At 29.8% G+C, this 14,177-nt stretch overlaps 1 protein-coding gene across 4 annotated transcripts in view; it reads left to right on the top strand.

Annotated features, from left to right (window-relative positions):
• Positions 1-14,177, top strand: part of LOC111613603 (protein kibra-like) — a 78,770-nt gene that overhangs the window by 33,270 nt on the left and 31,323 nt on the right. For all 4 annotated transcript variants that reach the window (XM_023354981.1, XM_023354957.1, XM_023354964.1 and 1 more), the window contains exons 5-7: positions 3,726-3,855; positions 8,965-9,084; positions 10,515-10,663. In XM_023354981.1, the coding sequence (XP_023210749.1) occupies positions 3,726-3,855; positions 8,965-9,084; positions 10,515-10,663 (399 nt within the window). The remainder of the gene's footprint in view (positions 1-3,725; positions 3,856-8,964; positions 9,085-10,514; positions 10,664-14,177) is intronic.

A 14,177-nucleotide genomic window follows, 5' to 3' on the forward strand; every position in this document is an offset into this window, starting at 1 on the left:
ACTTTCTGGACATACAACTGGTGCTGACTTATTTACTAGTTTATTGAGCGTTTGCAACAAATCAGCACTGGACTTTGACAAGCTATCCAGCATTGCCACCGATGGAGCACCATCTATGGTTGGATGTGAGAATGGCATGGTCACCTTGCTGAAAAACCACCTTGGGGACAGGCAAAAGGAGTTAGTCCAGTATCATTGCATAATTCACCAACAGCAACTTTGTGCAAAGAAGCTGGGATTTGAACGTCTGCTGAAAGATGTCTATGATACTGTGAACTTAATCCGCCATCATGGACTCAACCATCGACTCTTCACATCATTTCTTGAAGAAATAGATGCTGATTATGCTGACCTGCCCACGTACACTGAAGTTCGTTGGCTGAGCAAGGCAACAGTCCTCGAGATTTGTGGAGCTGTTGGAGCCTATTATCACTTTTCTCAAAGAACGGGGGAACACTACAAGGAATTTGGAGAGACAAAGATGGCAGTGTGATTTAGCTTTCCTTGCTGACATTACTGCTTATCTAAATGACCTTAATTTGAGATTGCAGGGAAAGATGCAACTTGTTTCTCAGTTGGCAAGTAACATCAATGCATTTATGACCAAACTATCACTTTTCAAGTCCCACATGCAATCAGAGAACTTTACACCCTTTCCACATTCCAAGGCCATGAAAGAGAAATACCCACATATGAAGATGGATTACTCTGACCAAGTTAACACCCTCCTTACATCATTCAATGAGAGGTTTGGTGAATTCCTGAAATACAAGATCTACCTGCAACTTTTTTCAACTCCATTTGATGTGAAAGTGGAAGATGCCCCTCCAGATGTCCAACTTGAGTTGATAGACATCCAGTGCAGTGATGAATTGAAATCACAGTTTAAAAATTCTAATCTCCTCACATTCTACAAAGAACTGCCAGATACATCATTTCCAAAACTGAAAGACAATGCTCGATTTTGTGCAAGCATGTTTGGCAGTACCTATTTATGTGAACAAGCGTTTATGAATTTAAACAAGTGCAAAACATGGAACAGGTTAACCAACAAGAATTTGGAAAATCTGCTGGTTGTTTCAACATCTGCCATTACGCCAGACATCAAGAAGATTGCCGCCAGCATCCAATTTCAGCCATCGCATTAATCACTTGGAGGTCTGGCCCCCAGTCAGTAAACTTAATCCTAATTTGGCCCTTCTTCAAAAACGGTTGTGCATCCCTGGTTAAAGGAAACATTCTTCCGAGAACAATAAAATAACAACATCGTAATTTGAATAACTTAAAATCAAGAAGAGAGTTTGTGTGTACAAGACAACAAAACAATTAATGACACATTGACATTAATTGTTTTGTTGTCTTGTACACAATAATAGTAGTGGTAGTAAATCAGTGTGGGCTACACTGACCATCTACTCTGACCTTAAAAATAACATCTTTCTGTTAAATTTTACACAAAGCTGATGTTAATTGGTGTAAGCTAATTTACAGCGAGTTTTTTGAATTTAATATGTTTATTTTTGTGTTTTTGAATCAAATAACAATAAAATACACATTAAAAAAGCACTTTTGGATTGTATTTTACATTGTTAGAATGAAGACAAAATGAAGAAATTAAAGATATAATCATAATTTTTGATGTAAAGCTGACCTTTTCACAGTTTTAGAATAAAAACTCATAACTCATTCATTTTATTCTTCGGGATAAGATGGTTTTTACCATAAGAAAATATCTGATTTCATGGTCTTCCCAGATAGACAGGCATGCTGGTCATTCCATAAAAATATGGTATCACATACATTTAGATAAGAGTAGGTCCTACAAGGCACTGAAGGGTTTTTTTTTAATTTTACTGTCCCTTTGCTATAATATTATAATCATTTATCATCCTTGTTGTTGATATTATAATCCACTTATCATCATTATGTTTGCACTAATAAAGAAGAATTCATTCGATCTAATGCCTTCTTGATGCATAACTTTTTTTGTAAATGAATGTTTAACAAGTAATAATAATAATAATAATAATAATATACAAAAATATATTTATTTTATATACTTTACATGTATTATTATTAAATTATAAAAAACTGTTTTTTTCTTTTATTTATTAAAGAAAAAAATTTTATTTATTGGTCAATGCATACCATCAATATCTTAAAAGAACTTCACAGCAAGAAAACTATAATTTTTTTTGTAAAATCTGAGACCAATTCAGTAAATTAATGCAAAATCCTTTTCAAAACCAACAAGTTCAGTGGATGAATAGAAATTTCTTAAGTATTTTAGAATCAAGGAAAACTATAATAATTGTGTTATCAAGGATCTTTTTAAATTTGGAAGATTAAACTTAAGGCAGTTTTGCAGAACTTGCCAAGTTTATAAGCAAACTACAATCGATAGTTTTGGAAACTTTGCTCAATACTTTCAATGTATCACTTTGTTACAGATTGGTTCAATTTTTGCAAAATAATAATATTTGATTTTGAATAATTTTAGCATTTTTTTCCCTAATTAACATTAAATATATTCCTCTTTATTAATTCAAAAAAGAAGGTAAAAATGTTTTCTTTCATTTAGTTAATATTTAGTGTTTATCTTGTCTATCCTGTTTTTCACTTTATTATGCATTTCTTCCAGTTTTACAATACAATTGTAGAACAATAACATTATTCAGAGAAGTTCAAAAATTATTAAGACTAAGATCAGATCTCATCAAAACTGAATTTAATCTTTTCTTAGAACATCTTAAGTTTACTAAAAGCATTTATCCTTGGTCTTACTAATTTGTTTCTTAATGTTTTTAATATTTGTATAAGCACATTAGGTTGACTAGAGAAAAAAAATTTTTTTCTCAAAAGTCAAGTTTTTTAAATGAAAGTTACGTTAACACATTAATGCAGTAATTAGTTTTTGACTCATTATTGGAGATATGAGTTTTTGATTGCCAACTGACAATATGCTAATGATATTTATGGAAAGTATGAGATAAAACATTTGAAAATCTGAATTCGATTATATGTGTTATATAAGAAAAACAAGTTTTAAATCACTGATTTCATAAATTTTAAAATTACTAATTAGTTTTGGAATGATGCTGAAAATTCTTTGTTTGGATACGGATATTGTGACAAACTTTTATAATAATATTTAAAATCCATTGATTAGCAGCATTTGTAATTATAGAAAATTTGGAATTAAGTATAATTCTTATCATAAAATATTTCATGATATCCAAAATATATGGAAAATCAAACTTGATATTATAGTTGCCTAAAAATTTGATTATTCATAAATTTATGACTGTGTTTCCTGCTTCCTTATATTTTGTATGGAATTAGTTTTTATAATTTTTATTTAGTTTTAGGTATTTAAAAAACTATTTGATATACAAAAATCAATTTCTTACATCAATAATTGAAATTTTATTATATGCTCTATTTTTGTAAAATCTAAATATCTAAAACAACCAAATATCATGACTTTTGATGATATTTAAAATGCTTTACCAATATTTTTGCCTCTTTTCATTTAGTTAAGGTTTATTATGGATTCATGAACATTGTCATGTTTTTAAATGTTTACATTATTTTAAAATCATTTACGTTGTATATAATATATTTATTCACGATAAAAGTTAAATTTTAAATTTTCAAAATTTTTTTTAAAATAATAATTTAGAATGTATCCCATTTAAATTCTTTTGATGTATATATATTTATAGAGTGGATCAACAGTTTTCTGATCAGCAAACAGGTTATAGTTTAGCTGAAGCTCAAGCAATTTTTGAAGAATTGCGCAACATTCAGAAATCTCTTAGTAGTGGAGAAAAAGAAAAAATTGAACTTATGCAAGTAAGTGTTCTTAAAAATTTTTAAAGTATCTCATGTTGTTTTATATTTTATTAAACATTGCTTATCTTTATTTGTTTAATCATTTATTCTGTTTAAACTTCCCATATTTATTTTTCATGAATATGTGAATCATGTTGAAAAGATTTAATACTTTGGATTAAACTCCTTCTGAACAAAACAATATTTAATAATACAGTGGTACCTCAGGTTACAAACGCCTCAGCATACGAAATTTTCAGGATATGACATGAAATTCGAACATATTTTTGCTCCACGATACGAACAAAAACTCGCCATACGACGTTACATTAGTTCGCATTTTTCATTTGTTTTTCTTACTACAGTTATTTTTTTTAATGTATTACTTGGCTTTAATTTGAGCATGATTTTCGCGTTGGAACGAATTATTTGGTTTTACATGTAATCGTATGGGAAAAGATGATCCACCTTACGACATTTTCATGATACGATCTCAGTTTCGGAACGGATTAATTTTGTATCCTGAGGTGCCACTGTATTATGTTTTAATGGAGAAAATGAATACTTTTCAGTAAACAGAAGAGAATTAAAAGAAGGGAAATTTTTGTTTAATAAATGTACTCAGTAACACACATAAATATGTATTCATTTTGAATAGATTAATAAGGTAATATATGAGTGAAAACAGAGTTGCAGAATTGATATAATTTAATATTTCATACTGACTAAATTTGTATTTTAATAGATTTTAATGCATAGAATATGTTCATGACTATCAATAAATGAAAAAAATAAAAAAAATATTTGGTTAGAAATTAATATAATTATAGAATACATACAGCAAATGTAAAAATATTGTTTTACAGTATGCATAATTACATTAATGTCTATTTGATTTTAATATAAAAATTAAATTTTTAGTTTATAATTTATTTTTAAATCTAAATTGAGATGATAACTTTTATAACTTTGAAAATAAATTTTACATTATTTTGTGTTTAAATTTTCCTTTAATTTTACTATATTATTATTATGTTGGGGTTAGTGGGTTACTCGGTTCACACCGGTGGCTGTGTACTATGCCGGACCAGAGTCAAGGCATAGCAACCAAAACAAACTAAAATTAAATATGTGTGTCATTGTCAGTGCCTGTATTCAGGAATTTCCTAACAATGTGGCATGTATTCAATATAGTGGCCTTCTGTAGTGTGATGTATGTATTTCTATTTAATTGTAATGTTTCCAGGCTTTTGTGTAGTGTGTGTGGTATCACACCTGTACAGGAGAGAACGACAGGTACAATAAGCACCCTATCCATCCTCCACAGATGCCTTATTTCCTGGGCGAGTTCTGTGTACTTGCTAATTTTTTCAGTGCATGTGTTTTGTACATTGTGAGTGTTTGGAATGGCTATGTCTATAATGTATGTGATTTTATTGTGTTTGTCAATGAGTGTGATGTCTGGTCTGTTGTGGTAAATTGTTTTATCTGTGATTATGGCTCTGTCGTAATACATTTTGTGCGTGTTATTTTCCAATACTGTCTGTGGAATATACTTGTAGTATGGTTCGTGGATGTCTGCCAATTTGTGTTTCTTTGCAAGCTCTTGGTGTATTATATTTGCTACTTGATTGTGTCTATGTAAGTAATCTGTCTGTGCCAAGAGCTTGCAACCAGAAGTGATGTGTTGTATAGTTTCTGGCATGATGTGACATTTTCTGCATGTGTCATTTGTGAGTGTTGTATCTTTGAGTATGTGTTTTCTGTAGTTTTTAGTATTTATGACCTGATCCTGTATGGCAATCATGAATCCTTCCGTCTCCCCAAAGAGGCATCCCCGATCTAACCAGCTGTTTGACGCAGTTTTGTCAACAAAATCCTGGGCCAGGTCGTAAGGATGCCTGCCATGGAGAGCCTTTTGAGCCCATGATTGCTTAATGTTGTCTATGCTTTTTATATGTTGTGTCATGTCTGTATGTTGTGAGTGTAAGTTTAATGGTGTGTTATTTGAGCCTGCTAGAGTTACTGCTTTATGTAACTGTGATGTTTCTTGTTTCCTGTAGAAAAACTCTCGCTGTGACTGTATTTGTTTGTAGTGAAGGTTAACTATGTCAATCAGGCCACGTCTGCCATCTTTACGTGGAAGGGTTAATCTTTCTGTGGCAGATTTAGGATGATGATGTTTATGCTTAGTAAGTGTTGTTCTTGTTTTCCTTTGGAGTTACTCAAGATCTGTGAGTCCAATGTAAAACTCCAAAAGAGTATGTGAGTACTGGGATGACATATGTGTTTATTGCTTTAATTAACTGTGTGTTTTGCATTTAACTGTGTTCTGAGGATAGCATTTAACCTACTTTGGTATTCTTTAATTAATTTTTGCTTTATTTGTGTATGTTCTGTTAGTTTGGCCTGTTGGAATCCTAAATATTTGTAGAATTCACCCTCTTCCATGGATTCAATAATGTCCCCATTTCCAAGTGCAAAATCTTCTTTCTTCAGGATTCCTTTTTCTATGTGAAGCTTTTTGCATTTGTCTACGCCAAACTCCATTTGTATGTCCTTGGTGTATGAATGTGTGATTTGTAGGAGCTGCTGAAGTTGTTTTTGTATAGATGCATAAAGTTTTATGTCGTCCATGTACATAAGATGTGACAACGTAAACTGTGTTATTTTTTTATGTCTGATATTGTAGCCATATTGCATGTTGTTTAACGTGTTGGATTATGGATTCAGGGCTAGGCAGAACCAGAGTGGACTCAAGGAATCTCCTTGAAAAATTCCTCGCCTAATGAATATTTTGTTTGTTTGTATGGAATTGTTACTAACCCTGAGATGTAGTGTTGTTCTCCAGTGCTGCATAGTGTTTTGGAAGAATGCAATGAGTGACTGATGTATTTTGTACATGTGTAGAATATGTAGCAGCCAACTGTGTGGAACACTGTCGAATGCTTTTCTGTAGTCTATATGTGCCATGTGTATGTTTCTGTGTTGTTTGTGTGCTTGCCGTAGAATGACTGAATCTATGAGTAACTGTTCTTTGCATCCCCTGTGATTTCTACGGCAACCTTTTTGTTGTTCTGTAAGAATGTCGTGTTCTTCAACATGTTTGTATATTTTGTTTGTGATACAGGATGTCAATAATTTGTAGAGTGTTGGAAGACATGTAATTGGTCTGTATTGTGTGGGGTCTGTGGTTTTGTTGTTTTTAGGTTTCATGTAGGTAATGCCCCGAGTAAGAAATTTTGGCATGTCTTGTGGATTGATGATGATGTGTGTTAGATGTTTAGCTAGTTCCTGGTGCAGTGATGTAAACTTTTTGTACCAGAAATTGTGAATGTTGTCTACACCAGGTGTCTTCCAGTTGTGTGTTCTGTTAACAGCGTAGCGAATGTCGTGTATGTTTATTTCAGCACAGGGCATACTTGGTATGTTATGCAAGTTTCTGTTCTCCTCCTTGATCCAGCCTGCATCAGCATTGTGTGTAACAGCATTGGACCAAAGAGAAGACCAATAAGTTGTGAGTTCTTCTTCTGTTGGTGTGCCACTGTGCTGTGTATCAGTGTTTGTTTTGGTACTGATTTGTCTGTAGAAAAGTTTTTCATTGTTTGTGAATAATTTATTTTGTTGTTTTCGTAGTGTACATGTTTTGTATCGTTTGAGTCTACGTGCTTTGGCTGCGAGTTTTTGTTTTAGTGTATCGATGTATTCTGTAATGTGTGTGTTGTGATGTTCGTGTTTTGTGTGTGTTTTGATTTTCTTGAAAATGTTTTTGAGTTGTTTCTTTAATTTGGGTGTTATGTTGTTTTTAGTGTATTGTGTCAGCCTGCCTAATTGCTGTCTAATGTCATTTATTTGTGTTTCTATTCTTCTCTGCCAGGCAGGCTTATGATAGAATTGTGTTTTGTGTGTGTCTGTCTGTGAGTGTATTTTCAGTCCATGGTGTGTTACTACTGTGACTGCCCCAGCATAAACTAATGTATGAATGTCTGTAAGTGTAGAAATTGAATGAATGTAGTTTGGTAGTAAGTGAGTGTTTACATAATCTAGTGTTTTTCCTACTGCCTTTGACGTGTTGATTTTTGGTATTCGTGGTCTTTGTGTGGGATCTGTACCAGTATATTTAATGAGTGTTTCCTGAAATATAAGTGAGAGCGTATTAACTAATTCTATGTCTACGTTATCAGTGATGAATGAGGAAGTGCCTGTAGTATCATTAGTTGTAGTTGTTGTATGTATGCTATTATCAATGCTGCTTGCTGGATTATTCTGACAGGTTACGTGATCTTCATTAATAATGTTAAATGTTTCTGTCTGTTGATGTATTTGATCAGCAACCTGTTGTTTGATAAGTTCAATTGTTGTTTGTGGGATAAGGTTGTTGTGTATAATTGTTTGTTTTTGATCAACAACCCTTTGTTCGGTGACAGTGAGGTGAGGATATTGTTGTGTGAATATGTGGTGTAGTTGTTGTCTGTATGCTGTCATGTTTGTTTCGACTCTTGTGATGGTGTAGTAAGTGCCATTTCATCCGTTGGCGTGGTTTTCCAGCCTTTGTAGTCTGTGGATGCATTGCCACAGAAACACCAAGGCTAGGTTGATTCCTCACATCTGTTTAGGGCATTGCAGTAGCCATGCTTGGGCCGGCACTGCTTTTGCCACTGGTAATCAAGGGAGACTGTGGCCTATTTTTCGAACGTGAGCCTCTGCCTAACCCACAAACATGGACCTTGTTAACCCAGGTGACGTTTGAGCTGGTATCATACTTAGATCTGGTTACTACCTTGATAAATATCTCCATAGAATGTGGGTATGTCTCTTAGCTTCATTTCTCCCCATAGACTTTACTGGCATGGGTGTCCCTACCAGGAGCTTGTGCTCCAACCTGCATTGCCCTATGGTTCAGTAAAATTACTGGGCTCTCCCACCATGACCAGATGGTGACCATGGGAGAGTTATTATTATTATTATGATGATGATAATGATGTATTCAAGATGCACAATATTACTGATTATATAAAACACTTAAGCAATAACCTTGTGCTTTAAGTACTTATTTTTGAATGATTCTAGGGTTACAAATTCTGAAATGCTAAGAATCCTTTTAAAGTTTTTTAATTTTAATTTTTTTAGAGTTTGGCAAGATTAAAAGAAGATTTATCATGTTTGCAGCCAGCATCTCCAGATGTCTCTACATTAAGTATTCCCCAAGAGAAACTTAGTACAGCATCACAAACAGATTTGTCTGGAGAGGTAAAAATTATGTTTTTGGCTAAACATCTTATTAGCTTTAAAAATAATTTAATTTCATTAAGCTTGAATAGGTATTCAAGCATAATGAAAAAGTGAGGGTAAAATCAAAAAGTAGATTGACTTTATCAACAAGTTAGTATTTGATTAGTTAGTGCTATCTTTGTTTAAAAATCCATTTAAAAGATGGAAACTTTACTGTAATGTTACAGTAAAGTTGTAGAACATAAGCTATGATCTGTTTACATGAATCCATTTATTTTGAATTATGTTTTGTTTAATCAATAGATTATTGTAGGGAAACATGTCATGTCATTGAAAACAAAGTTAAAATTTCAGACTTCTGCAGGAAAATTGATGCCAATCTTGCTTTGGAATTGTATGGTTCAATATTGAAGTGCATTGAGCAAAATAGTATTTTTGCAATAGCTGCAGTGGCTCTCCAAGAGAGAAATGAGGCAACTGAAGTTGCCTTCTAAGTTTCATACCAGTTGAGTGGCATGTTTTTAGCATCAGCTTTGAAGGTGCAGGATATACAGCAGTAGTGTTATCTGACATTTTTTATTTTCACTTGTAATTTTCTGTGGGGTATACATTGCTGGTAACATACAGGAAATTAAATTATGATGATTCAAAAATGCTAAGGAATGTCTTAATTTTAGGATAAAAATAACATATTATAATGCTTGTTTTTCAAATTGCAAAAACTGTAAAATAGTAAAATCAGACACTTATGTAAAATAAACTTTGAAAACATTATATAAATTATTTCACAAAGTTTTTTTAGAATTCTTAGTTTTGCTTTCAATTGAAATAGAATGCTTTAATAAAACTTAATTTATATTTGTATTTGTTATAAGTTTTTAAAAAAACTTTATAATCTACATTTAAAAAAATTTTTAAACTATATAGTTTATATTCTAAATTTGTATTATTCTTATTTTTTTTATTTTACTTTTTACTTTCTTTTAGAAATTCCTTATAACCACTTTATAGATGTGAAAATGTTTAAAAAGAGCCACAGTTAAACAATAGAAACTTTAATGATTCTGAAGATGCTCAAAATCTTTTAATGAATATTTTGCAAAAACATCCATTAATAAAATTATTTTCTTGTATGTTTAACAGCTTGTTTCTTTGATTGTTCTTAGGCAGCAATTTGTTAGTTTTTATTCATTTATATTATTTGAATTATATAACTTTTTTGTTCTTCATAAAATGTTGAAAATCTGAATAACACTACAGTCTTAATTAAAGTTTAGAGTGTTTTGTATTTTTTATAACAAGAATTTTTAGTGAAAGTTACTTTTCTAATAGTTGATAGTTAATATATACCAAACTAATTATTCTGTATAAGAAATTTTATTATATTGATTTAAATTTAATAGCTTCTTAGTTTGGAAAATTTATTAATATTAGCATTACTTAATTAGATTGGACGTGTTGGTGCACGTTTGGCAGAAATGGCTCGTATGAGGTTACAATATGATGAAGCTAGAAAACAAGTTCACAAGATCCAACAAGAACTAGCTGATCTTGAAGATAAAATGGCTCCTGGTCAAGTTGAATCAGATAAGGACAGGTAGAGTAACAAAATATTTGAAACTTGAAATTTTTTTTAATCTTATTTTTAACTGAAAACTCTTTTAAACATAAACATTAAAATAATTTCAGAAATTAATTCTCTCTATTATTTAAATAATGTACATAAATTAAATTATTTTGATTATTATGCTAACAAATTTTCAAATTTAATTTAGGTCAGTTAATAGAACATTTTATTCATAATAATCTTTTTATAAATCAGTATTTTGATTATAAATTTTTTACAGTGATGATGATGATGATTATTTTTTTGTGTATATATACATTTTTAATGTAACAGATTTTTAAAAATTTTGCTTTAATTAATTTAATTATTACTTAAACAGAAATAACACTAATAAATTCAGAAAATTTCAGAATTTTAGAAATGTTTATACTATATTTTGAAATAAAATAAACTAATTTGTTTGCTGTTTAATATATACTTAAAATTTAGGTTCCAATTTATTTATAATTGGAACTGTATTTTTCTCAGAAAGTTTCATTATTTTAAAATAAATATTTACCAAAATAGTGCAAATAAAATGTTTTTAAACATTTACTGCTTGTATAATTATTACATAAATAATAAACATGGATGAAACAATTACATATCTCATCTGGTGTTTCTATCCTTCTCCCCCCCTCTCTCTCTCTGTGTGTGTTTTGTGTTTAAAATAAAGTTAAAATTTGAGTATATAGTTGTTTCATCCTTTGCATTATATTTATGTAATACTACTGTATTTTCACGGATTGTACAGCAATTCAGTGTATCTGGGAGACCAAGAAATCAGATATTTCTATAAGGTAAAAACTGGCATGCCAGTTTAGCCCAGGGAATGCCCATTTAAGTGAGGTTATACATCCTTATCTAGAAACACATTTAAAAAAAACAAACAAACAATGTTTTTATTCTAAAACTGTGAAATTGTCAGCATGTGATCATAGTTTTTGATGTAATCTTTAATTTCTTCATTTTGTCCTCTTTCTAACAATGTAAAATACTCATGGAATTCCAAAAATATGTTTTTTGTAATTTTATTGTAATTTGATTCAAAAACGCAAAAAGTAAACATATTAAATTTAATTAAGAAACTGACTGTAAATCATCTCAACTTACATCAATTGACATCAGCTTTGTTTGAAATTTGAGAGAAAGGTGTTATTTTTAATGTTAGGGTAGATGGTCAGTGTAGCCTACACTGATTAACAACTATTACTATTAATGGCAGCAAGTCATTAATTGTTTTATTGTCTTGTAAATATAAAACACTTTTTGATTTTAAATCAGTCAAATTATGTTAATATTTTACTGAACTGGGAAGAATGTTTTCTTTAACATTTAATTAACTAGTTTTGTTAGATTGATTAATTTTATATTTTAGTCACAGTTTAACTGTCATGCCATTAATCCTGAAGTTTTCAGCATGCTGGTCTCCCATTTATATGTGGCATGCCAGTCATTCTGCAAAAATACTGTAACAAAATATTGCTAGCTGTAAGATTTTGAAATTTAATTTGTAAATAAAAGGTTAATTATTAGTTCTTTTATCAAATCTGAAAGAGAAGATTAAAAATATATTTATCAAAACTCTTTCAAACTTTGTAAAACTTTGAAATATAATATCTAACAACTTTCAAACAGTTCTTTTGTCAATATTAATTTTAAATAAAACATAGTAATGAAAAATAGTATTTATTACATATTGTCAAATTGTTTTAATTAAATGTGTTGTCTAAATTTTACAATGAAAATAATAATAATTTCTTATGAATTATATACATCAAAATAAAAAATGATAAAATTTTCTTAATGCTGATTTTTTTAATGATATTTTTTGATATAAAAGATCAATGGAAATTAATCTTTTAGACTTGTCTTAATCTTGATATTTTCTTGTTACTATAATTTTCTTTTATTTTAATTGACTTCCTTGCATTTTTATTCAGTATTCATCTTATCCAATAATTAGATTTTTCCATAATTTTTCCTGAAATATGGTTATGAAAAGATATGTGATCATATGATAGACATAGTTTTAGGAATTCTTTCAGAATAAAGAAAATTTTAACTTTGTAACATATACTTTAAATTTTGCATAGAATGTTATTATAAGCAATAACATTCTATGCAAAATTTAACTAACTTAAATTTTGTATAGAATGTAGAATTTGTAGAGTGTAGAATAGTAACAGCTAACTTTATACATACTTAAAAGCAATGGCTGCATTCAACAGACTTGACTGTTCTGGAACAGTTGATTGTTTTTCTGATGGGCACCCTCTGTAGTAGCATTAATTCTGAAAATGTTGAGTGTTTTGATGTCACAGTTAACCGCTTCTGGGTTCTTTCTCAGGTTTTCTTAATTCTAAATAAGCTGGATCTTTCAAAATCATTCAACAATATAAAACTGATTATATAAAATGAAGAGTTTTATCCCAATGTGATATTCAGATATGATAAATACACAGCTGAAGAATACTTATTATTTCTGCTTTTCTTATGTGTTAAAATTAATTTAGGGTTTTTTTTTTGTGATTTTAAGTTAATTTTGAGTCTAGGAATACTCAAAATTCTTTCCTTTATAAATTAATGGTAATTACTACTATTTTTTATACCATTTTGATTTGTAAAAGGTTTCACAGAAATGTTCTACTTTTGGATAATGAGGAAACTTGTATATTCAAAATAACTTTTAAAAATTTGACAAAGTAAATTAACTTTATTTTTAAAGTTTGTGGAAATGAGCAGAAATTATTGTAGTACCACTATCAACATGACATGTTATTTGTCATTCAGCAGATTTGTAGATGCAGATGATCATGCAGATCAGTTACTGCTACCATATCTCTATTCAGTTGGAACTGTTAAGTCTGGTGAATGCAGTCAATTTTTGATTTCTTGAAATTTTGCTTGCTTATATTCTTATGTACAAGTACTATATATGTTAAAAAGATTTCTTAAAATATATTTAATAAATTATAAGTAAAAGTTTATTAGTGTCATGAATTAGTGATTATTTCATATACAGACATTATCAGATCATAAATATAAATTGTAATGTATAATTTTGAAAGAACTTTATATAATTATTTTAATTTAACATAAATATAAAGTTATAGTTTTGATTCTTAAGCCAGTTTTAATTATTGAGCAATTTATTATCATATTTTATTAATAATTGTTACCAAATAAATTGATATACTTAAATAATGTATTGAATCTGTTGCCATTATCATCTTCATGAGCATTGCATATATTATATTTACAAGTTAAATTTTATAAATACTAGGTCATAAAAAAGTTTGTGTTATACTTATTTATATTTTTTAGATATAAAAATCTCATTAAGCATTCCAGGAAAATTTCATATGAAGCTACTAGAAAATACAAGACATTATTTTTAATTAAGAAACTGACTGTAAATCATCTCAACTTACATCAATTGACATCAGCTTTGTTTGAAATTTGAGAGAAAGGTGTTATTTTTAATGTTAGGGTAGATGGTCAG

This window comes from Centruroides sculpturatus, unplaced genomic scaffold (genome assembly GCF_000671375.1).
Source record: "Centruroides sculpturatus isolate CEXI.00-Female unplaced genomic scaffold, Cexi_2.0 scaffold2, whole genome shotgun sequence".
NCBI classification, from domain to species: domain Eukaryota; kingdom Metazoa; phylum Arthropoda; class Arachnida; order Scorpiones; family Buthidae; genus Centruroides; species Centruroides sculpturatus.